This window comes from Lutra lutra, chromosome 13 (genome assembly GCF_902655055.1).
Source record: "Lutra lutra chromosome 13, mLutLut1.2, whole genome shotgun sequence".
NCBI classification, from domain to species: domain Eukaryota; kingdom Metazoa; phylum Chordata; class Mammalia; order Carnivora; family Mustelidae; genus Lutra; species Lutra lutra.
This window is the reverse complement of record NC_062290.1, coordinates 88,705,523-88,729,439: the sequence shown is the minus strand read 5'-3', so window position 1 is coordinate 88,729,439 and position 23,917 is coordinate 88,705,523. Positions and strand designations below refer to the sequence as shown.

At 55.2% G+C, this 23,917-nt stretch overlaps 2 protein-coding genes across 18 annotated transcripts in view; one reads left to right on the top strand and one right to left on the bottom strand.

Moving 5' to 3' along the window:
- The first annotated feature begins 245 nt into the window (after positions 1-245).
- DYNC2I2 (dynein 2 intermediate chain 2) lies at positions 246-19,054 on the top strand. The gene is made up of 9 exons (XM_047701299.1): positions 246-431; positions 9,386-9,634; positions 15,473-15,582; positions 16,120-16,277; positions 16,858-16,967; positions 17,483-17,650; positions 17,858-18,090; positions 18,332-18,489; positions 18,703-19,054. Exons 1-9 carry the CDS (start codon positions 246-248, stop codon positions 18,939-18,941), a joined length of 1,611 nt encoding a protein of 536 aa, XP_047557255.1. The 3' UTR covers positions 18,942-19,054.
- SPTAN1 (spectrin alpha, non-erythrocytic 1) overlaps positions 19,053-23,917 on the bottom strand; it is a 61,508-nt gene continuing 56,643 nt past the window's right edge. For 9 of the 17 annotated variants that reach the window (XM_047701282.1, XM_047701278.1, XM_047701283.1 and 6 more), the window contains 8 exons: positions 23,527-23,544; positions 22,288-22,350; positions 20,954-21,008; positions 20,396-20,592; positions 20,244-20,297; positions 20,021-20,167; positions 19,798-19,945; positions 19,053-19,506 (listed from right to left, as the gene is read on the bottom strand). In XM_047701282.1, coding sequence (XP_047557238.1) covers positions 19,381-19,506; positions 19,798-19,945; positions 20,021-20,167; positions 20,244-20,297; positions 20,396-20,592; positions 20,954-21,008; positions 22,288-22,350; positions 23,527-23,544 — 808 coding nt within the window. In that variant the 3' untranslated portion in view covers positions 19,053-19,380. The remainder of the gene's footprint in view (positions 19,507-19,797; positions 19,946-20,020; positions 20,168-20,243; positions 20,298-20,395; positions 20,593-20,953; positions 21,009-22,287; positions 22,351-23,526; positions 23,545-23,917) is intronic. The other 8 variants (XM_047701289.1, XM_047701291.1, XM_047701290.1 and 5 more) reach the window with 2 other exon arrangements.

Genomic DNA, 23,917 nt, shown 5'->3' with positions numbered 1-23,917 from the left:
CCAAACCAGGGGTAGCCACTCATGCCCAAGTGTGCCCCTACTGGGATGAAGTATCCATAGCTGGCCAGGCTTGTCTCATGCTGGCCCCAAATAATAATTTATCGCGTACTCCCAGGTCTTGGAGGATGCGGTCTGACCAATTCAAAAATGGTGGGGATACCCTCACCTTCCCTGTCTTCCGCTTTAGACGCGCATGGGCGAGGTCACGTCGGAGTGCGCAGGCGCGACAGGGCGGGGCTATTTCCATGGCAACCCGCGCGCAGCTCGGGCAGCTCGGCCCCGCGGGAAGTGCGGGAGCTGAGGCACTGGCGACAGGCGGGGCTCTGAGCGCCGAGGGGCCCGGGCTCCCGGCGCCCCTGCAGGACGAGACCCTGGGCGTGGCGTCTGTGCCCTCGCAGTGGAGGGGCGTCCAGGGCATCCGCCGGGAGACGGTGAGAGCGCCGGCCCGGCTCCGGGCGACGGGGGCCGGAGGGCGAGGGTCCGCGCCCGGTCTCCGGGCCGAGTTCTGGCGTGCCGCCGGTTTGTTTTGTATTTTCACTCACAGACGCTAACCCTGGCGGGATTCTCGAGCGTTTCCTCAGACTCTCTGTGCAACCACAGAAGGGGTTTTTCCTTAAGACTCTTGAAGACCCCGTGTTTTGCAGGATTTTGTGTGAAGCGCCGTTTCGGGGCATTTCAAACTAACTTTTCTTAGAAAAAAAAAAAGAGCGAGCACATTGCATTTCAAGGTCGAGATACGCCAGTTTTTCTAGGAGCGTCATCAAAAGCGCACACAGCGAGGTTTTGTGAGGAGTGAGGGGCAGGGCTCCTGGGCGTCGGGTCTTCTCCTCAGGGAACTTTGCGCAGACTTTGAGGGCCTGCTGCGTGCCCAGCAGAGCTCTTCCCTCCTGGAGCCGACGTGGGGTCGTTTGCAGGGCACGGGCAATAAGTAAATTCTGCGGTGTGTTGTTAGGAGGTGAGGAGTGCCACGGACGAACGCAAAAGAAGGGTGAGGGCTTGGAGGGTCTGGGTTGGAGAGGGAGGGGGTGGGCGGGCCTCACTGAGAAGGTGACATCAGAGGAGTGGTAGAGCAGCCCCGCAGGGCAGACTGCCAGTGCAAAGGCCCAGTGGTTGGAGCAGATCTTGCGTGTTTGAGGAGGCAGCCCGGCTGGCGTGGAATGAGAGAAGGGGAAATGGTCCCAATTGAAGTCAGAGTGGGTAAGCAGAGGCAGGTCAGGTAGGGTCTTGCAGATCATTTTAAGGACTTTGGCTTTTCCTTGGTGAAAATGGAGGTAAGGTGCTATGCATTTACCAGAAAAGAAAACTTAGTTTGCCACCAGAGTGGCCAGACCTGCAGAGCTTAGCTCCTCACCAACACCGATGAGCTTTCCATGAAGTCTTACTCTGGAAGATAGGTTGCAGGTCTCAAGCCAGGATTTGATGTGGCTTCAAAGCTCTCCCCACTTACATCCTGCCTAGAAATGGTTCTGGTACAAAGCCAAGTGGATGTTTTAGTTAAATCTGCCCATTCTTATCACAGGTAAAAGTGTACTTCACAGTTCCTGGCTTTGAAATAGCTCTTGTTTGCCAAAGGCCCGGATTCTAGAAGACTTTAGATTTGGAAACCACTGATTCAGTCTAACTTTTTTTCTTCTTACAGAGAATGAAATGGAGGCAGGTTCATTTTCTTGTGACTATAGTTTTTACCTGTAGGATTCTAAGAACAAATTCCAAGTAAACAGCTTTCATCTGTGAGGGTGGTTTCCCTGGACTAGCATCTCCTGTCTTATTGAAGGAGATGTTTGATTAAGTTATAAGAATGTTGCAGGGGTTGGAAGAAGGAGGTAAATTGCCTTTTCTTTTTTTAAATATAATTTTTAAAAAAATTTTATTTATTTATTTGACAGAGAGAGATCACAAGTAGGCAGAGAGGCAGGCAGAGAGAGGGGAGGAAGCAGGCTCCCCACTGAGCAGAGAGCCCAATGTGGGGCTCGATCCCAGACCCCGGGATCATGACCTGAGCCGAAGGCAGAGGCCTAACCCACTGAGCCACCCAGGTGCCCCTAAAAAAAATTTTTTTTAAAGACTGTTTATTCTAGAGAGAGTGCATTGGGGAGGGAGGGGTAGAGGGAGAGAGAATCCCCAGCAGATTCCCCACTGAGTGCAGGGCCTGACCCCACAACCCGGAGATCATGACCTGAGTGGAAACCAAGAGTCAGGCACCGAACCAACTAAGCCACCCAAAGTCCCCTTTTTAATATATTTTTTTAAGATTTTACTCTTTAAGTAATCTCTACACTAGCGTGGGGCTCGAACTCATGAGCCAGGTGCCCCTTTTCTGTTTTAATACTAATGGTCTTTGGCCTTCCTTGAGTTTTCCTGTCATATTCCAATATGTTCACAGAGGGATAGTGTCCCGAGCTTTGGTTCGAGACCGGAGTGCACACACTCTTTACAGCTTTGGGCCAGTCACATGATCTCTTCTTCTTCAAAGTGGGTCCTTATGAGAATACTTCCTGAGGGGTTAAATGAGACTTTGAGTAAGAAAGCAGTTTGAAAGCCTGGAGCTGCTCCGGTGAATGGTCTGGAGGTGTCAGGCGCCTGGGCAGCTGCCTGAGATGACGGAGGGTGCGTAATTATCCCTCCTTTCTCATCCGCTGTTTCTCAAACTTGGCTGACACTGGAATGTCCTGGGACCCTTGAAAAATATGGATGTCTGGGTCCTACCTTCAGCGATTCTGGCTTAATTGGTAAGTGTTGTGATGTGGGAATCTCCTTTTATTAAAGCTTCCCAGGTCATTCTAATAGGTAGCAAAATTTGAGACCATCCATCGAATGCATCCTACTTTCCAGCAGCATTACCCCTCTGAAGCCCAATTCTGATCCTAGGAAAATGTGGGGTGTGTTTTTTTTTCCTTTTTTGAAAAATTGTGGAGGGGCGCCTGTCTGGGTCAGCGTAGAGCATGTGACTCCTGATCTCAAGGGTCTTGAGTTCGAGCTCCGTGTTGGGCATAGAGATTACTTAAAAATAAATAAAATTGTGGCAAGAGACACATAATAGAAATTTTACTGTTTTTAAGTGTGCAGTTGAGCGGCGTCAAGTTCATTCACATGGTGCCACCACTCACCACTATCTAGTTTCAGAACTTTCTCATCTGTGGGATGCATTTTGGACATTCAGGTCTGTCTTGCTTGGACTGTGGGCTCCCGGAGGACAGGGGGGTTAGTCTTATGTACTTCTGCACCCCCTGAAGGCAACCAGGAGATACTGGATTGAATAATTTTCCCGTGTGCTGTCATCCCACACAGGGTACATCTCTCCTCTCCTGCTTTGAATTAAATTCGCTGCCTTCCTGCGGGCTCTTCCTCCTTTCCTGACGGGCTGCTGCTTCGTGGCCTTGGTGGCTTCTGTAGCGTATGTCACCCCCTGCTGGAAGGTGTTTGTTTTTAACTGGGGTCTGGCCTCTTACGGATTTTCGAGGAGAATTCAGTCTGTGGTTCTCTGCCTTTGAGTTTGCTAGACAGTGTTGATACTAGATTTATTCATTTTTTTTTTTAAAGAGCACGAGAAGAGATCGAGAGGCTAAAATGACACCAAAATGGTCTGCAGTAACTGCAGCTCAAAGGGGTCTAGCACCTCGGCGGCTCCCAGCTTCTGTGGAAATGTCTGCTGTTGTCCTCCGCACGTGGCCGAGCCCCGGCTCCACGTTGTCGTTTGAAAAGCTGTTTGTTGCCCTGATAGACTCAAGAGGCAAGTTCACCTGAACAGGAGGTTGTGCCTTGACACAGGTTCCTGGTGCAGTTACTCCGCCCTTGCAGAGGCCGCTTGGGACGGTTGTCCATGCTGCATCGTGAAACCCACTCAGCATCACACCCAAGACATTCCCGCCCCACTTTGTCTGCTCATTGCCGGATTGTGCCTCGCATCGGGGTCAGATCGAGGCGAGGCTGCTGCATGGGCTTTGCAGCATGTGTACAGGGAGCTGCTGACCTAGGCGGGGGTCCTCTCTGCTGTCATCACACCTGTCTTCTCCTCAGGTGTGTGGGCCCCGATGAGGAGGAAGAAAGGAGGCCTTTGGGGTGACGGCAGCCTGAGGAAAAGGTAGCTCTGGGGAGGACAAGTGGAAGCGGGCCTGCTGGAAGTGGCGAGGTGATAGTGACAAGCCACTCCCCCCCACAGGTGCACAGCAGCGCCCCTCAGGTGGGCTTAGCAGCATTCCTCTGCCTCTGGGGATGAGCCATGACCCCAGGTGAAGCCCAGGACACGGAGTAGTGGAGATAGAAAGGGGGGGGAATGTGAGCATGGTGTGTACGGGGTAGGGGGAGGTGATGGGCCTTGGGCTGTGGCCCTCGGAAGCATACAAAGGGGTGAGGCCCACATGTGGGGTCTCAGTTACCGCCCCCACCCCCAGCATCCACATCACCTGGGGGCTTGTTAGCACAGCACACTCAGCCCTGACCCAGGAGGTCGCAGCTTGTGTTTTCGCAAGCTTCCAGGTGATTCTGGGGCCTGCCCATTGAGAATGCAGGTCTAGAATGGTCTTTGAGGTTCTTTTCCACTCTGGAGTCAGATGTGCTGGCTCAGGCTGACTGGGAGAATGAAGCGAGAAGTGGTATGCTTCTGGTATTAGCTGGTGGTGATTACTACCCAGGGGAGTAATGGGGGCTCGTCTCTCATGGCATTTCCCCAGACCTTCAAAGACACATTCTTTCTATGGTGATGTATTTCCTCGATTAGAGGACACACGCCCACCCCCAGCCTTTGTAACAGATCTTAAAATTCGGTGTGTCTCACAAATGACCTGTGTATGTAATATAGTTTCCCCTGAAGAACTATTAAATAATTGGAATGTTTTATAATCAATACATCCTAGAGTCAAGGAGATGTATATATTTTATTTGTCTCTTTTTTTCTTGAGAGGGAGAGAGGAGGGGGAGGGGTAGAGGGAGCGAGAGAATCTGAAGCAGCCTCCATGTCTGGGATGGAGCTAGATGGGGGGGCTTGATTTCACGGCCCTGAGATCATGACCTGAACTGAAATCAAGAGTCAGATGCTTCGCCGACTGAGCCACTCAGGTGCCCCTATCTATCTATCTCTACACCCAATGGGGGGCTTGAACTCATGACCCTGAGATCAAGAGTCACATGCTCTACTGACTGAGGCAGCCAGGTGCCCCTAGAATGTATGTTTTGTTTTGTTTTTTTTTAAAGATTTTATTTATTTATTTGACAGAGAGATCACAAGCAGGCAGAGAGAGAGAGGAGGAAGCAGGCTCCCTGCTGAGCAGAGAGCCCAATGCGGGGCTCGATCCCAGGACTCCGAGACCATGACCTGAGCCGAAGGCAGCGGCTTAACCCACTGAGCCACCCAGGCGCCCCTAGAATGTATGGTTTTTTTTTTTTTTTTTTTTTTTAAATATTTTATTTATTTGTCAGAGAGAGAGGAGAGCGAGCGAGCACAGGCAGACAGAATGGCAGGCAGAGGGAGAAGCAGGCTCCCCGCCAAACAAGGAGCCCGATGTGGGACTCGATCCCAGGACGCTGGGATCATGACCTGAGCCGAAGGCAGCTGCTTAACCAACTGAGCCACCCAGGCGTCCCTAGAATGTATGTTTTTAATAAGAAAATGACTATTCTACTTATGACTTTGAAGTTGGCCTGCCCCATATTGATATCCCCTGGATGGATTTCTCTAGCTGGCCAGTTTCTGAATGACTGAGTCACACATCGGCGCAGTTACACTGGCACTGGTCAGTCTTTGACCCTGAAGGCAGGGCAAAGCCCAGTATTCTGTCAACACACCTCTCGGAGCCTGGGGTGGGGGCCGGTCACCAGACCTAGTGGGGCCAGTTCCTCTGTCATGGGGAGTGTTCCTGAAATTGATCGATCCATCCTAAATGCCAGCCAGAGACCCATTCTTTCAGAAATGAGGCCTTGAGGGGTGGTGGTCTGGGGGTCAGGGAGCCTTCCTAGGGGTTAGTGGGATAGCAAGTGACAGAAACTGGCCCAGACCAGGCACTTCTGTTCAGGATGCAGGGGTCTCCTGGGTCCCTCATGGAGGTACGGCTGGTCCCGAGGAATCCAGGAGGCTTTGGGGGCTCTGCTGTTGCCATGCATTCCCTGAGGCCTGTCTCTACTTGGCTCCTGGTCACATGGTGGCACTGGCTGAGTGTCAGGGCCCAGAGTTTCCAGGTTTCAGTTCCGGGCCTGTGCTGTCTAACTTGTGAAATCTTTGTCTCTGTCATGAGTTTCCCTGAGAGAGCTCAGGTGGCCCAGCAGAGTAGTGTTCACTTCCCATCTAGTCGGAAGCTGCAGTCCTGGTGTTGGGGGCACATTTTGTGGCTTGGGTAGGAGTCCTGGCCTTCTGGATGTCTGCGGGCTCTCTTGGGGCAGGATTGTTAGGCACTCATCCTAGGCTCTGCTCCCTGAGTCTCATTGCCTTCTTCTCTGCTGGAGGTTGCCGGGGCTTCGGACTCCAGAGCACGGAGCCTGGTAGTCTTGATTTGGGAATTGTTTCCCTGGTCCATACCTCCTAGTGCGATTAAAGTTTGGCCCCAGCTTCCCCCACCTCCGCATTTCCCCTGCAACACCTGTGCCTCCGAGGTGTGGGAGGCAGGTGTGGGAGGCAGGCTGCAGCCCAGCATCCTGAACACTCTCCTTCCGGGCCTTGCTGGGGCCTAAGAAGCAAGGACCCCACTGGGCCCTGACCTCTTCCCTGACATCTCAGACGGGAGCCTCCGCACAGCCACACACTGCCTGGCACGGGAGGCACCAGTATATACTGGGTAGCCTTGAGCGAGCCCTTCCTTTCTGGAGGTTTGGGGCTCCAACCCCAGATGATCTGGGTCTGGTCAGGATCAGACCAGATACTTGGATCATGAACTATGGAAACCTACGTTGGAGTCCCCGAGGGAAAAGAGAGTCATGGTGGTTTCCTGCCAGTTCTCAGGAAAAAAAAAAAAATTGCAGGTGCATTATCATTGGTTTTTTAAGTTTTTTTTTTCTCCCTAAATTTTCCCTAGTGTTTTTTTGACATTGGTCGTTTGCCTGAATAAGCGCAGCAAGGAAATATTAATAGAGATAGCTGGAAAGGTGACTGCTATGTGTCTCTTGTGGCCATTTTTGTCTTATGTTAGGACACTGGGGTAATATTCTTTTAGAAGCATTTTTCTGCATTCATCTGATGTGATCAGTGGCCAGGACGCTGGACTGTTTGGGAGAGAACACCATGGTTGAGACAGGCTGGTGTCACAGGTCAGACTACCTGGATTCAAGTTCCACTGCACTCACCTCTGTGCTGTGTGACCTTGGGTGAGTTACTTCTCTGTGCCTCGGCGCCAACAGCAGTAATGCAGAAATAGGATTTTCTCTATAGGGTGGTTGCGAGCGTGGATAAGATGTGGCTAGAGCTTTGGGGAGACTGCGTGAGTGAGCACTTAGTCACCGACACTCTTACCATCATTGTGGCTTCTGGAACTTTGATTTTCTCCCACCGTCTTAGAATTTGGCTCAGTCTGTATTCTTTCTGGTCCCCGAGCCCATCCACGAATTCCTCAGTGTGCACACTCCACTGGCACTGGGGCAGCCCTCCAGTGCTATGGTTTCAGGTCAAGTCTCTGCTGGATGCTCTCCGAGCTTCCTGCCTTGTGGCCGCTTCCATGCAGACGGCAGGGAGGCATCTCAGTCTAGAGGGGGCCCCACAGAACCGCTTCTGCGCTCTCTTCTCCCAGAACCTGCCATCGCATTCACTGGTTGTCACACCTGCTCTCTGCTCCTCACATCTCCCTGAGATGCCAGAGAGGCATGGCCCTGCTTACGGCCACCCTGGGGCTCACATCTAGAGGGAAAGTCCTACTTGTCCTGGCTCTCAGACACCTCTGGGCCTTGCCCTTGCTCGCGTGCCGCCACGCTCCCCAGTTTCTGAATGTGGGGCCTCCTCTACCAGCGGGTTTTGGTCTCGCCTCCCGGCTGGTCCCCATCCCTGTTCCAGGCCCCTCTCCTGCTGCTCTCCGCCTGTCCTTCACACCTCAGTGCAAGTGCTATGTGCCCAGAGGCCTCCCCAGCTGTTCCCTTCTCTCCCACACCTCTGCTGCACTTAGCGTCATTGGTAGTTGATGGCTTTTCTTGTTTGTGTAGCCCCGACCCCCGTAGAACCTCCTTAGGCACAGGAATCTTGCACATTTTGTTTGCTGCTGTATCAGTAGTACCCGGACAGTGCCTGGCAAGTGGATGCTCAGTAAATAGTGTGTGTGTAGCAAAATGGAGATACATATAAATAACATGTAATATATGTTACATATGGTATATATGTATATATGTATATGTAATACAGTGTTATGGGTGTGTGTGTGTATATACATGTAGTATATAGCATAAACGGGCTTATGCCGTGTGCCAAATACCATGCAAAGAGCCAGGGATATAAAGAGACATCAGAAGGGTTCTGAAGCTGGAGGCACTTACAGTTTAATTGGTGGTAGAAAAAGAGAATTTTGTGGAATGTGAAAGGGAATGTGGGGATGGGTATTTCATGTTCTAGCAAGGGCTGCCCCTAGGTAGGGCCAGCTCCCTTCCTTCGGGCTTGCTAGTGCTAGCCTGCTGCCCAGCTCTGTCCCCCAGGCCTGAGTGCGGGGCACAGGGGTCTGGGCCTCATCATTGCCCTTTGTGTTCAGGTGCTTGGTGAGGGGCCGCGTGAACAGAGCCTCTTGCGAGACCACGACGTATGATAGATGGCCCCTCACTTGGTAAATGATGGGTCATGTCCATGTAAGAAAGAGGCTGATCTGCTGTCTGTCCCTGTGCCCAGCTAAACAGGGGATGAGGGATTGGAGGCAGATGGCGGGGTGGGGAAAAGGGGCAGCTGGGGAGAAGCCTGCCTTCCACCAACTAGCTCATCACAGACACACTCACTTTCTTTGATGACGGGGGGCATCTTGGACAGTGCCTGCTAAGGGAGGGAGAAGCTTTGGGCCATTCTGCTGGTGGCCAGGTTTGACATGCTTCCATGTGCTGGCTTAGGCGACCACTGCTGGCTCTAATATGACATGACTACTGTCAGGTTCTTCAAAAGGGCACTCCTAAAAAAAAAAAAAAAAAAAAAAGATATTCCTGCATCTGCTCCAAATAGTGTCATAATGTCACCAGAGGTTCTGGGTCAGGCTCTTACTGGGTCATGTTGGCTGCCCCTGGACCTCTCAGTGTGACCCAGGGCACATAGGAAGGTTGAAGGGTCATCTCTATCCTTGGCACACAGATTGGGCTCATCCTTTGGAAGATGGGCCAAGAGGAAAGGGACATGCTGGGGCGGACAGGGTGACCAGAGGCCCGAGGGTCAGCAGCAGCATGGGAGGGGAGTGTGTGGGCCGGTGAGGCTGTGTGTTGACTGCTGGGTTGTGATCTTCTGCAGAAAAGTTGCCAGACAACGAGCATTGCCACCGCCGAGAAGGCGGCCCAGACCCGGAAGCATGTGGATGCCGAGGTGCAGACGGAGGCCCCCGTGCCAGTCAGCGCGCCGTCCGTGTCCCCGCATGATGACCCCCGGCTCGCAGCCTTTCTTCGGAGGGTGGAGGCCATGGTTATTCGGGAGCTGAACAAGAACTGGCAGAGCCATGCTTTTGATGGCTTCGAGGTGAACTGGACTGAACAGCAGCCAACGGTAGGGAACGGGCTGGCGCGGCCTGGGATGCGCCCCTCCTCTGCTCCAGCTCGCGCCTTGGCTCTGTTTTCAGTCCTTTTACGCCACCCAGATACTGATAATAGTAGTAATACTAACAGTTCACTGGGCTCTAACATTCTGCCAGGTGGATAATTTTATAAGAGTAAGTCCTCAGGGGCCCCTGGGTGGCTCAGTCGGTTAAGTGCCTGCCTTTGGCTCAGGTCATGATCTTGGGGTCCTGGGACTGAGCCCTGCATCAGGCTCCCGGCTCAGCGGGGAGCCTACTTCTCCCTCTTCCTCTGCCCCTCCCCCCTACTTGTGGGTGCTCTTTCTCTCTCTTACACTCTCTCAATAAACAAAGTATTAAAAAAAAAAAAAAAAAAGAGAGGGACCTGTGTGTTGTTTAGTCGGTTTAGCATCTGCCTTCAGCTCCAGTCATGATGCCAGAGTCCTGGGATCGAGTCCCACGTCAGGCTCCTTTCTCAGTGAGGAGCTTGCTTCTCCCTCTGCCTGCCATTCCCCCTGCTGCGCGCGCTCTCTCTCTCTCTCTGACAGATAATTAAAATCTTAAAAAAAAAAAAAAAAAAAAAAAAGGGACTTCCCTGCTGTCAAGAAGTAGGTGTGGTTGGGGCGCCTGGGTGGCTCAGTGGGTTAGGGCCTCTGCCTTCGGCTCAGGTCATGATCCCAGGGTCCTGGGGTTGAGCCCCGCATCGGGCTCTCTGCTCCGCAGGGAGTCTGCTTCCTCCTGCCTCTCTGCCTAGTTGTGATTTCTCTCTGTCAAATAAATAAAATATTTAAAAGAAAAAAAGAAGAAGAAGTAGGTGTGGTTATCTCCATTTACAGCTGGGAGGTACTGAGAGGTACAGGTGGGACACTTCGAGCTGAAGTGACTTTTCCAGGGTCAAACGGAGCTAGTTAGCAATAGAGGGAGGGTTTGAACCCGGGGAGTCGGACTCTGGACTGAATTCTCCCCACTGCTTGGCTGTGTCTCCCCAGGCAGCACACACTGAGGGCTCTCTGTGCCATCTCATTCAGCATGACTGCATGAGGCAGTGCTAGGATGATCGCCATTTTATACAGGGGGCCCAGAGAGGCTAAGTGACTTGTCTGTGGTCACACAGCTTCACGGGCTAAGCTGGGATATGAGCCTGGTCTGGTTTCACTACCGTGCTCTAGTGACTTCCGTGTCTCCAGGGCTCAGTTCAGAGCTGTCACCCTGTATACTCAGGTGGCCAACCGACAGACAGCCCAGCCTTTGAGATGAGGAAGACTCTGAATGAATGGGAGGGGCTCTTGGCTTTGGCTCCGTGCTGGGCCTCAGCCTACCCTGTGGACAGGGCAACTTTGCTCGGTGCTGCATGCCCTCGACGGACCGGCTGCAGAGCCTTGGAGCGCCGAGCCAAACTTTTTATACAATACTTTCTTCCTTGGGAAACAGAGATGAGTAACTATGTATTCAGAGGTCATAAGCCCTGCTCTAGCCGCTTCTCCTCCTCTGCCCACTTACCCCCAAGTCAGTGGAAGGCAAGGGAGAGTCGGTTTGTTCCAGGGAAATCCTCAAAATCCCTCTGAAGAGCAGGTGTGGAGGCCATACCCAAGTGGGCGGTCCCTGAGGCTCAGGAAAGCTGCTTGATGGAAGGGCCTGGTGATCATTCAGAGCCCAGCCCACTCTTCTCCTGCCGATGCCCATGCGCGCACCACCCCCCAACTTTACAGTTGCATTTAGAGAGGTTAAACTTTTTTTTATTATTAGAGGTGCTTTTACTCATTTCTATGAATTAATTTGGTCCCAGTGTATATTGCTCTCTCCCCTTTACAAAATATCTGTTTTCTGACTGCAGAAACAATATGTGTTCATTGTAACAAATCCGGGCAGTACAGAAACAACAAGCGTGTACCATGTGGACAGCCGTAGGGAACTCCTGTTCCTGGGCCTTTAACTCCTCCCTGTGCTACAATAACACACACCATTGTTACTAGTGTCATTAAGAACTTTTTTTTTTTAAGGATTTTATTTATTATTTGACAGAGCACAAGCAGGGGGAATGGCAGAGGGAGAGGGAGAAGCAGGCTCCCCGCCGAGCAGGGAGCCGGACTCGTGGCTCGATCCCAGGACCCCGGGATCATGACCTGAGCTGAAGGCAGAGGCTTAATGACTGAGCCACCCAGGCGCCCATCCCTAGGACATTTTAAACAAAAAATGGAAAGCACTGTACATTTTCTTTATGACTTTTCTCAGTTGCCAGGGCTCTCCACGTCAGTTCCTATAAAGGTGCCCCAGGGTGCATCCCACTGCATAGAGGTGCCATCCTTTATCGGACGCTCCTGTGGGACTCGGTCTCTTCCGGAAACGTGTGGACAGGCGGGAGATCGGTCCCCTCTCAGTGGCAGTGGGGCACGTTGCCCCGATGGCCTCGTGTCTTAGCGGTTCCCGGAATGCCGGGCAGAGAACTCTCCAAGTTTGCTGTTAGATTAACAACGTCAGCAAATCTCTCTCTCTCACTTCTTCTTTTGTATTAGCTTTTTGTTGATTTCCTCATAGTGGAATTATGATTTTGGCTGATATGGGGTTTTTCTGTCTTCTGCTGTCAAGGTGTTGGCCTTGACATTTCATCGCTCTCCTTGGCACTGTTGCAGCCACTCCGGAAAGGCTGGGATGCCGTGCTCAGAGAGAAACCCTGATTTCCAATTTCCAAAAACAATCTGACGACCTTGGGGAATGCTTAGAAATCAGAGATAAGAGACAGGGGCTCCCACGGGACTTCTGATCTCCTGGCTCTGTTGTTTCCTTCCTCTGGCTTTGCACATGTGTGTGGACAGCTGTGCGTCACTGTGACCGATCTCGGGGTCTTTTCTGGTCGGGAGCAAAGCCTGTTTTGTGTTGTCAGGTGGCTACAGAGACTTCATGCTTGTCCTTTTAAAACCTCTGAATGTTTTGTCTGCACACTGTATTTTTTTGTGCCAGGTTTCTTTCTTTCTTTTTTTTAAAAGATTTTATTTATTTATTTGACAGAGATCACAAGTAGGCAGAGAGGGAGAGGGAACCAGGCTCCCTGCTGAGCAGAGAGCCCGATGTGGGGCTCGATCCCAGGACCCTGGGATCATGACCGGAGCCAAAGGCAGATGCTTTAACCCACTGAGCCACCCAGGCGCCCCTGTGCCAGGTTTCCTAAGGTGTGTTCTCCACACATGTCTGTTTACCCTTTGTGCTGTTCTGTGTCCATCACGGTGACAGTGTGGGGTGGTCCCATCGTCTCCAGTTTCTCCCACTTTGTAGTCTCATCTTCAGATCTCAGTTGTACTGGTTGTTACAGTTATAAGTAGTGTCATGACAAATAATATATATGGTTTATTTCTAATGTAAACTTTGGTTGAACATGACATAAAAAGGCACACATCTTGCCACTTCAGGCCTGTGGCTTTTCAAAGTGAAAACCCTTGTGGAACCAGAACCCAGATCAGGAAACTGAATGCAGTGCGACCCTGGAGGTTTTCTTGAGTTCCCTCCACCTCCTACCCCACCACACAGCTTTTCTTTTTCTCTTCCTTCTTTCTTTTTTTTTTTTTTAGTTTATTTATTTTTAAGTAATCTCTACCCCAGATGTGGGGCTCAAACTCATAAGCATGAAACCAAGAGTTGCATGCTCTGCTGTCTGAGCCAGCCAGGCACCCCTATATGGCTTGGTTTTAAATAACAGATTTATTGAAATACCATTCACATCCCATATAATTCACCCATTTAAAGTGTACAGTTCAAGGGCACCTGGGTGGCTCAGATGGTTAAACCTCTGCCTTCAGCTCAGGTCATGATCTCCAGGTCCTGGGATGAGCTCCACACTGGGCTCCCTGGTCAGTGGGGAGTCCCCCCTCCCTCTCCCTCTCTACCTACCCCTTGATTGTGTGCATGCTCTTTCTCTCTCAAATATAAATACAACAATCTTTAAAAAAAAAAAAAAAAAGTGAAGTGTAGGGGCACCCGGGCAGCTCAGTCAGTTAAGCGTCTGCCTTTTAGCTCAGGTCATGATCCCAGGGTCCTGGGATCGAGTCCTGCATCAGACTCCCTGCTCAGTGGGGAGCCAGCTTCGCTCTCTGCCTCTGCTGCTCCCCCTGCTCGTACTCTCTCACTCTGTCATATAAATAAATAAAATCTTAAAAAAACATAGCGTACAGTTCAGTAAGATTTTATGTTCCTAGAGTTGTACAACACTGGCACAACTTTATTTTTATTTTTTAAAGATTTTACTTATTTGTTTGAGATAGAGGGAGAGAGAGAGATAGTGAAAGAGAGCACAAGCAGGGAGAGCAGCAGCAGGCGGAGAAGCAGGCTTCCTGCTGAGCAGGGAGCCCGGGATCATGACCTGAGCCAAAGAAGCCCACCAGGCGCCCCACTGGCACAATTTTAGAACACTTTCATTGCCGTCAAGAAGAAAGTCCATACCCACTCGCAGTCACTCCCCATTTCCCCCCAAATCCCTGGCAGCTACTCGTCTTCCTGTCTGTGCGGTGTCTGTGGCAGACATTTCCCGAGGATGGGATCCTGCGCGAAGCCGTCTCGGTGACTGGCTCCTTCCACGTGTGGAATGTCGGCGAGCCTGGCTGTGGCGTGTGCCAGCAGCCCTCTCCTCCCCGTGGCTCGGTGCTCCTTCCTGCGTGGGGGGGTGCGCCCCATCTGTCGGCTGGTGGGCATCTCGGTTGTGACACCTGCGTACAAGTTTTTGGATAAACGTGTTTTCAGTCCTCTGGGTGTGGACCTCGGAGCACAATTGCTGGGTCATAGGGTGCCTCTCTGACCATTTGAAGGTCCGCCACGCTGTTTCCCGCGGCGGCCGCGCCGTTCTGCACTCGTGCCCGTGGCGCGTGAGGGCTCCCGCCGTACAGCTTTTTACACGTATTAAGTTCTTTCCGTTGGATAGTTTCCTTCTGTGGAGTCACGAGGTCGGGAGTGTGCAGCTTTTCACAGAAGTTTGGTCTGTGCTGTAGGTCCCATCCCAGAAACCTTGGGCTGATGGCTCATGGTGGCCCGCATGGCCGGCCTTCTCATTTGCTGTGCCAGCCTGCCCTGGGCTGAGAAAGAACATGCCAGGCCTTTACATGTAAAGCCCTGTGGCACTGAGTGTAGTCACACTGTGCAGCTGTCACCACCATCCAGTTCCAGAAGCCAAAGCTCGCTTTCTTGCTTTCTTTTTTTTTTTAGGGGCTGGAGGGGCAGAGGGAGAGGGAGAATCTTTTTTTTTTTTTTTTAAGATTTTATTTATTTATTTGACAGACAGAGATCACAAGTAGGCAGAGAGGCAGGCAGAGAGAGAGGAGGAAGCAGGCTCCCCCTGAGCAGAGAGCCTGATGTGGGGCTCGATCCCAGGACCCTGGGATCATGACCCAAGCCAAAGGCAGAGGCTTTAACCCACTGAGCCACCCAGGCGCCCCTCGGGAGGGAGAATCTTAAACAGGCTGCACTCAGCACTGAGCCTGACATGGGGCTCAGGCTCACAACCCTCAGGCTCACAGCCTGAGCCGAAACCAACAGTAGGACACTTAACTGACTGCACCATTCAGGCACCCCAGAAGCCAAACCTGTTGAAATGGTGTGTAGAACAGGGTCTGACTCTGATCCAGAACCTGGCATTTGTCTCGGTTTGGAAGATCCTTTCTTCTGGGTTTTTGGAAGTATCCTTTGAGGGGTATGTTTGGGTGAAGCCTCCAGATTTCCCTCCAGGACTGGGCAGTGGACCTGGGTGGCTTGGGTGGTCCAAGCCTGTGTATAGTTTTTTTTTAGGTGGCTATGAGACCACCTGTTGGGTGGCTCTGGGCTCAGGGTTGGGGATGGTCTGTCTCTTGCAGGTGACCTGTTTACATACCCTGGGCTACCCCCCAGCCCAAGGGGAGGGTCTGCACGTGACCAGTGTCTCCTGGAATACCACTGGGTCTGTGGTGGCCTGTGCCTATGGCCGGTGAGTGGCTGCCGTGGTGGCTGCATCGGGCACTGGGAGGCCCTCAGACCCTGGTCTAAGAGGTCTAAGACCTCTTTTTTCCTGTCCGTGTGGTGAAGGGTTGGCCAGAGCCTGGCCATTCTGGGAGTATTTTTATTCTCAAGGCTGCCTGGGCACCAGGTTGTCTGGTAAGAGCAGAGGAGGGAAGGGCTTCAGGTGCAGGAGTCCTGGTGCCCACCTGTCAGCACAGGGCAGTGAGCCTGGGCCTGCCGCCTCTGCTCCATGAGCTGTCTCCTGATGGGCCATGGTTCCCCGACCCTGCCACTGGGTGCACCCATCCTTGGTTTCCGGGAACCCTTTTCTAGAGGTTGTGCCCTTGGGGTGCCATGGAGATGCCTGTGCCACTTCAGTACCCAGTACAGTCTGCGCGTGATGGGGGAAACTGCGGCTCATCTGTTTGGGTTTGGTTGGGGAGGACGGGGGCTCAGGTGATAGGAACAAGGTGGGGAGGAGGCCCCGGCCTTGAGGCAGAGCCAGCTCAGGCTTGTCCCTGCGCAGGTTGGATGACGGGGACTGGAGCACACTCAAGTCCTTCGTGTGTGCCTGGAACCTGGACAGGCGAGGCTTAAACCCCCGGCAGCCGTCGGCGGTGGTGGAGGTGCCCAGCGCTGTCATGTGCCTGGCTTTCCACCCAACACAGCCATCCCACATCGCAGGTAAGCCTTCAGCCTGCTTCGCTTCTGCCCCCGTGGAGGGTGGCCGGCGGTGAGCTCTCCACTGGGCTGTCAGCCCCTGGGCATGGCCAAGGTAGGTCTGCTGAGGGGGCGAGGAGAGACTGGGGGGCTCTGATCCCTGAGCTCAGGTGAGGATGCCGAGGATGGCTGGTGTGGAGCTGGGAGGCGGAGGAGGCAGGTCATTGCGGAGTCTGGCGGGCCATGGGGTGTGGGCCGTGGGATGTGGGCCATGGAAGGGCACAGTCAGGTCAGGCCAGAGGCGGGGCGACATGAGCACCCTTGGGGAGCTGTCAGCGATGATAGGAGCCTCATGTGTTGGGAAAGGGGGTTGTGCTGGAGGGAATGGCAGGATGCTGGGGCGGGGAGGTCAGCCTGGCAGCGGGAGAAGCATCCTGGGTGTGTGGGGGGTGTGCGGAGGACCAGGACTTTCCCTCCTCGAGGTGGTTTTGGGGAAGTGGCTCCACGTCCTGGCTCCGTGGCTGTGAAGGGCTGGTACTTGGCCAGGAAGCCGGAGGGGGCTGGGTGTGGGTCACTTCCTGCCTGGGCCTGCTTGGTCCCACAGGTGGGCTGTACAGCGGTGAGGTGCTGGTATGGGACATGAGCCATCCCGAGGACCCGCTGCTCTGGAGAACGGGCCTGACAGATGACACACACACAGACCCCGTGTACCAGGTCAGAGCAGTGGGCTGCTGTGGGGGTCCGGGAGGCACCATCCCCTGCTTGGCTAGGCTGGGCTGGGCTGTCACAGGCCTGCTCCTGGAGGCCAGGCAGGAGAGAGGGTGTCCGCTCGGCACAGGCATGGCAGAAGGTCACTGGGGAATTGGCAGTTGGACAGCTGCCTTCAGCATTCTCAGAGCTCCCAGGGCATGAGTCACATCCCGCCCCCGGCAGGAGCCACCCCCAGGGCCCTGGGCCATTCCCAGCTGCACCCCCCGACCCCACCCCCCAAGCTGCCACTAGAGGTTCCCAGCTGTCCCGGCCTGCCTGGGCTCAGCGACAGAGCTCAGAACCCTCGGGACTGCCCCCTGGTGTGTGAGGTGGCTCCTGGCCTCCCCCAGAATTCTCCTTATTTTCCTAGAAGGGGTGGGTGGGAATGGGGGATGACCGTTGGTCTGGCTGGGAGGTAGGGGCAGGCTGGGGAGCAAGCAGCGCTTTCCTGACCTCGGTCCTGCATCCCGTGGCCCCAGGTGGTTTGGCTGCCTGAGCCCCGGCACAGCCACCGCTTCCAGGTGCTGAGCGTGGCCACGGACGGGAAGGTGCTGCTCTGGCAGGGGGTCGGGGCGGGCCGGCTGCAGCTTACGGAGGGCTTCGCCCTGGTTGTGCAGCAGCTCCCGAGGAACACCAAGCTAAAGAAGGTACTTGGGGCCCAGTTGCCCCTGGACCCTGCAGGGCCTCCGTGAGGAGCCCTGGGTGGGAGGGGGCAGGTGACACGGGCTCCTGCACTACCAGTGGAGGACCTGCCGGTTGACCTCCTTGGGCCCTGGTGCCCACTCGAGGGACTGGGCTCTTGTGGGACACTGTGGGATTCTCTTGACTCTGCCCTGGCATTCATTTCTCCACAGCCTCCCCGGGGAGAGACTGAGATCGGTGCCACGGCGGTGGCCTTCTCCAGCTTTGACCCTAGCCTTTTTGTCCTGGGCACGGAAGGCGGCTTCCCACTCCAGTGTTCACTGGCAGCGGAAGAGGCCGCCCTCACCCGGATGCCTAGTTCTGTGCCCCTGCGGGCCCCCGCACAGCTGACCTTCTCTCCCCACGGTGGTCCCATCTACTCCGTGAGCTGTAGCCCCTTCCACAGGTAGAGAAGGCCCCAGTGTCCCCGGCATAGGGAGGGCGAGGGGGTCCCGCAGAACTGTGGGAAGGGCCTGTAGTCTGTTCCCAGCCCAGGTCTTCCCCATGGGAGCTCTCATGCCCAGAGTGCTGGTGGTTGGCTCCAGGGCATCAGCCCCTTGCTCCCTAAGGGGATCCCTGGTTTGGGGAGGTCCAGGGAGGCCCAGTGGACCAGGACATTCAGCACTCCTCCCCTGCTTCCTGTCTAGGAATCTCTTCCTGAGCGCGGGGACCGATGGCCATATCCACCTGTACTCCATGTTGCGGGCTCAGCCCCTGGCCTCCCTGCAGCTGTCCCACAAGTATCTGTTTGCCGTGCGCTGGTCGCCGGTGCGCCCCCTGGTGTTTGCAGCTGCTTCTGGGGAAGGTAGGAAGGACACCAGACTCCGATCCACAAAAGCCGCAGGGGCCCGGCCCAGATCTGGAATTCTGAGCTGGGGAGAGACAGCACGTGGGGGGGTTGCCATACCAGCCGGTAGCTTTATTTCGTGCTTCGGCCTGTCGAGTTTCTCTTAACTGGGTACGCAGGGGACTTGGAGGAGGGGCAGACGCTTGCCCCCACGCCTCTCTCTCTGCGCAGGTGACGTGCAGCTATTTGATCTCCAGAAAAGCTCCCAGAAACCCACGGTTTCAATCAAGCAAACCCAGGATGAAAGCCCGGTCTACTGTCTGGAATTTAATCGCCAGCAGACTCAGCTCCTGGCCGCAGGCGACGCCAAGGGCATGGTAAAGGTGTGGCAGCTGAGCACCGAGTTCACAGAACAAGGGCCCCGGGAGACCGAGGACTTGGAGCAGCTGGCAGCCGAGGTGGCCACCTGAGGACAGCGAAAGGACAGCAGGGCCCCGCAGGTGGGGGCAGGTCTGGTGAGGCCACACCTGTGCCGCGCTGTGGGGAGCTCTCATGGAAGCTGAATGAAGACCTCACAAATCTCTGGGGAGAGTCATTTATTTGTCTTTTACATGAAAACAAAATGAAGGGGGAGAACAAGAAGGGAGCGAGCCAGCTGCGTAGACTGCTCGAGTCGGAATGGGCAGCTGGCTTCCTGGCGGGAGTCTGGGTCCCCATGGCAAAGGGCGAGTGCCTCTGGACCAGAAGCGGCTTAGTGAAGCACCCGTTCTAAGTCTTAGCCCCAAGCTAAGCGGACGTGAGCTTACAGTGGAGAGTGACACTGGAAATACTTGAGCACAGAGAGGAGGTGACATGCAGCGAGGCAACGGCAGGGCAAGCAGCGCGGGCCAGGCAGGGTGGGGGGCGGGATCAGTTCACGAAGAGCGAGCGGGTAAACTCCACGTAGTCGAAGGCGGTGGGGAGTTCGCGGCCCTTGCCGTCCACGTAGGGCTTCATGTGGGAGACGCAGTAGTCGGCTTGTTCCCGAGTCAGGTTCTGGAGGGAGGAGGCTACCCGTCAGCACAGCCCTGCTGCCCCCCGGGGGGGTTGGGGCATGGGGGACAGCAGGAACCCCGGGCCCCAGTGTCAGGGAGAGCCGTGCTCAGAGGCCACAGCGCGTTTGTGGATGCGATGGGCTGGGCTGGGGGCTCAGCGGTGAAGAGGGATGAAAGGCCTGTGCTCCACAGGGAGGTCTGTTAATTTAGATGGTTCTGGCCTGGGGGCAACCTTGGGCTTTACTCTCAGAGGAAACCTCCACCCCCGGGGCAGGGAAGCAGAGCCCCAGACCTGGTACAGCTCCTCCTTGGTCACATAGGGCTTCCCCTCGGAGCTCAGGGCCCGGAAGGCGCTCTCGATCTCCTCGCTGGATTTGACATTCTCGGTTTCACGGCTGATCATGAAGGCCATGTACTCTTGCAGGGAGACGTGGCCGTCCCTGGAGAGGGGCAAATGCAGTGAGCCAGGAAGAGCCACAGGCACAGCCACCTCTGCTACCTTCCCTCCAGCTCACCTGTTTGGATCCACGGTGTCTAGGATTGCCTCGAACTCGGGGTCAGGCTCCCCTTCCTCCACCATGGGCAGGTCATAACCCAGGGAGCGCAGGCAGGACTTGAACTCCTGGTGGTTCAGCCTGCCCGACTTGTCCTTGTCGAAGTGTCTGCCGGACAGAGGGCTGCTCAGCATGGGCCCCAGGGCCGAGCCTGCCACCCCACCCCCAGGGAGGCCATACTCACTTAAACATCATGCTGAATTCTTTGAGGGCCTCCTCGGTCACTCCGGTTGTGTTCCTAGAAGAACAGGACGGAGTGAGCAGGTGGCAAAGTCTGTTGGATCCCAGCGGAGTGAGTGCTGGACGCTGGGGGTGGGTGGGCCTGGGGGCGCGTACCTGGCCTGGATCTGCTGCTCCAGGTTGTGCTGCATGCGCATGCCCAGCTGGTCAAGTTGGTCCCACTGCTGGGCCAGGCCCACGGTGCTGTGCTCCGTGTACTTGTTGTCCAGGATCAGGGCCTCCTCCATGGCTGCCCCGAGGTCCTCAATCTTCTTGAGCTGACTCCTCATGGCTCGAATCTCCTGGTGCTTGCGCTACGGGCAGGGGAGGGAGGGTGTAGGTGACAGGGGCTCTCACCTCAGTCACCGGGCTTAAGAGCCTATTCAAGAGTGCTTCCAGCCCAAGGTCTGCGGGGCTGCATGGGGTGGTGTGGGGCGGTACAAGAGGAAATTCAGCAGCCGTGGTCCACGGAGGGACAAGCAGGGGCAGACTGCAGAGGAAACTACACTAAGAACCAAACGGCCCTCTTTCTTTTCGGGTAAAACACCACGTGGCAACTGTCAGAAGCAAAGGACTTTCTCTAAACGATGGGGTTCTGCGCTGCTTTATGCAAAGAGAGAAAGCGCACCCACCTAGCCTCCTTCCTGCCGGACTTTAAACAAAGGGGGTACTTACTTTGGTAGCTTCGAGCTGGGATTCCAGAGTCCCAGATTCTTCCACCATGCAGGACCTGAACACAGAAGCACAGTGAGGCGGGAGGGCCGGATTGTGAGTTCAAACCTAACTATCCCCAGGTTACAGTGCCTGCTGTTTTGGAACTTTTTTTTTTTAAATCTTTTTCAAGGAAATGAAACCTATCTGCTATTGGTCATCCTTTCCTAAGTGGCCCTGGGAGCCGGGGAGGGGAGGCAGTCTTTCTCCTGCTTCAGAGACATGATGCTGCCACCCCAGGTGGGGTGCCACCTGCCCCAGGCCAACTGGGGGGCCAGGGGCGAGCCCCACCCAGCCTGCTCCCAGGCTAGGACCCTTTCTCGTGTGGCTCCTCCGGCCCAATCAGGCTAGGACCTGGTCCCTCACTCAAACTAGGCCCTCAGCCCTCAAGGGGGTACCTGAGGAACCGAGCTGAAGTTGCTCTGTGGGACGTCAGAGGGCCCACGGGCCTGACAGCATGCCCCCGCCGCAGCCACTGGGGAGAAGGCTGCTCTGTACACCCCTGGGGAGACCTTAGCAGGGAGGGGCTGACAAATAGAGCGCCGCCCCCCCAGAAATCCCTGGAAGTCTCCTGCAGGTTCCTGAGGAGGGGAGCCACATTCTGGGGCGTGACAGCCATGGAAGAGATGCAGTCAGGTGCCCCCTCAGACACGAAGCTGGGATGCTGAGAGATCATGACCAGATTTGGGTTTTGAAAGCGATTCTTATTCTGCCCAAAGGAGGGAGGTGGCTGTGATTAAGCCCCAGATTCAGGCTCCATGAGACTGTCTGGGCCAGAGGCTCCCAGGGCCAAGTTTCAAGAACAGGGTGCCCCAGGGAGCTTCCATCTTCCCGACGCTATACAGTGTGAGGTCACAGAAGGCCACCAGCGAACGAAGACAACAAACGAGTTGGGGTTACGTGCAGGGATGAGTCACACTGTGCGGGTCCGTGGTGGGATTTTAGCCCAGCCTCCCCTGCACCCACGTGTGCCCCAACCTACCCTTTCAACACCCAGCGAGCCCGGGTTAGCTCTGAAATTTCCCCAAGTTCAAAGTGCTCGAGCAAGGCAAGGCACCAGGCTTCCTCCTACCCCAGCAGTTCAGACTCACAGTCACGCCATGTCCCCCAGGGAAAAGCAACACCCCCCGGCCCCGGGGGCAGGAGGCTGGGTGCCGGTGCAGTGGGAGGAGGACAGATCCCTCCTTCCCAAGCGGCCGAGGGCGGTGGGTTAGTCAGAAAGCGGAGCCGCCTGGGGAAGTCAAGAGTGCATTGGTAAAACCACAGTGAGGGAAGAAGAGAAATAAGAGGAGAAAAACCTTCCAGACAGATCATCCCCAACTTCATACTGATAGACACGAATGACCCGACGATACGCTATGCTAGTCAAAGAAAAGAAACCAAATGAATACACCGAAGGCACGGGCAGGCAAGAGCAGACCGAGACAGACACGCGCCACAAGGCCCAAGCTGGCAGTGCACAGGCGGGGCAACCTGGCGCCCAGGCAGGGACCTGGTGGGGCTGGGCCACCGGCCGCAGGGAGGACAGGCGGCCTTGGGGCAGCTCACACTGGGACCAAGCAAGACGGGACAGGGCTAGGGAGGAGCCACATGGGAAGGGGAGCATGGCACCCACGGAGACAGGACCAGCTTGGCAGACACAGCCACAGGGCTGGGGAGGGGAGTGGAGGCCAGGGGGCTAATGAACTCAAGCTAGAAACTGTGACCCCTAAATCCCACCCCCCCTTCAGCACAGGTGGTAGCGTCAACGTGCACCTCTTTCTCCTGGTGCCCTGCTGAGCTGCCCCAGCTACCCAGCTGCTGAGGTCCGCCCCCCAACCCCTGGCCCCCGCGCTACCCTGGCTTTACGTGGGCCTGGCAGAGGCCAAAGTCTAGAGGAGAGGCCACTCCCAGGACTGGACTGGGCAGGGCCGCCCTGCTCCTCCCGGGGGGGCTCCTCCCGAGCCTCATCTCTCCATCGCACGAAACCCCGGGCACTTTTGCCTTCTATTAGGGGCAACAATGCTCTTCCCCTTCCCCTGGGAACACTGGGGGGTGGGGCCCTGGGGGAGGGGTCAGTACACAGCTGGGGACTCACTGCACCCGCTGAATCTCCTCCTCCATGCATGACCATGACCTCCTAGGAAGCTAAGTATGTTCCCACCGGACACACGGGGAGAAGCAGAAGAGAAGGCCAGTGAAATCCCAATGGTTAAACAAGCATGGGGTTTCTCAGAGGCTTTGGACTCCAGCTCTGGCCCTCTGGCTTGGTCACGTTCCCTGAGAACCCCTGGAATCTGAACAGGAAGGTGCGAGTGGCTCCCCTCCCCAGACCGCAGGCCGTCAGGACAGTGTGGGGCAAGGCACAAACTCCTTGTAGGGTGACGGGGACGGGGGTGGGGCAAGGGTGGGATGGGGGAAGTGCAGCCCTCCTGGGGCAGAAAGGCCCATCCTGGGATCCTCTGCAAGCCAGGCCATGGGGGGACAGAGGGCAGGGGGACAAGCACACGAGACACCACCACACCACGAGCCCGGAGAAACAAGAAGACAATATTAACCCATCGAGGAGATACGTTCTGTGCAGATGGGATCCAAGCAGCCGCAAGACAAAGTGGCGTCCGGACAGCAGCGGTCGGGAGGTGGGGGACAGAGAGAGACACAGCAAAGAAAAGAAAAACAAAACCGAGAACATCAGTACCCACGTTGCATTCGATTCTGTTCTGTGTATCACCGCGGTGCTGCCTAGGACTGACCACTGGCCACGCAGGGTTCCACCCAATCCAGGACACCTAGCAACCTGACCTTCAGAAAAAGTACCTTCGAGACTCTGCCCGCCCCTCCGGTTCGAGCCAGACCAGGGTGCGCCCCTAACTGTCCTTCCTTACTGCGAGCCGCCTTCCGGTTTCCCAGAGCTCCCCTCCCACTAGAGCCGGGGGCCCAGGAGCAGAG

Excerpts from the sequence above, each read along its gene's own strand:
- DYNC2I2 (XM_047701299.1), top strand. The coding sequence starts at position 246 with ATGGCAACCCGCGCGCAGCTCGGGCAGCTCGGCCCCGCGGGAAGTGCG. Across the intron at positions 432-9,385 it reads AGGGCATCCGCCGGGAGACG|AAAAGTTGCCAGACAACGAG; the intron begins GTGAGAGCGCCG and ends GATCTTCTGCAG. Across the intron at positions 18,490-18,702 it reads TGCAGCTGCTTCTGGGGAAG|GTGACGTGCAGCTATTTGAT; the intron begins GTAGGAAGGACA and ends CTCTCTGCGCAG.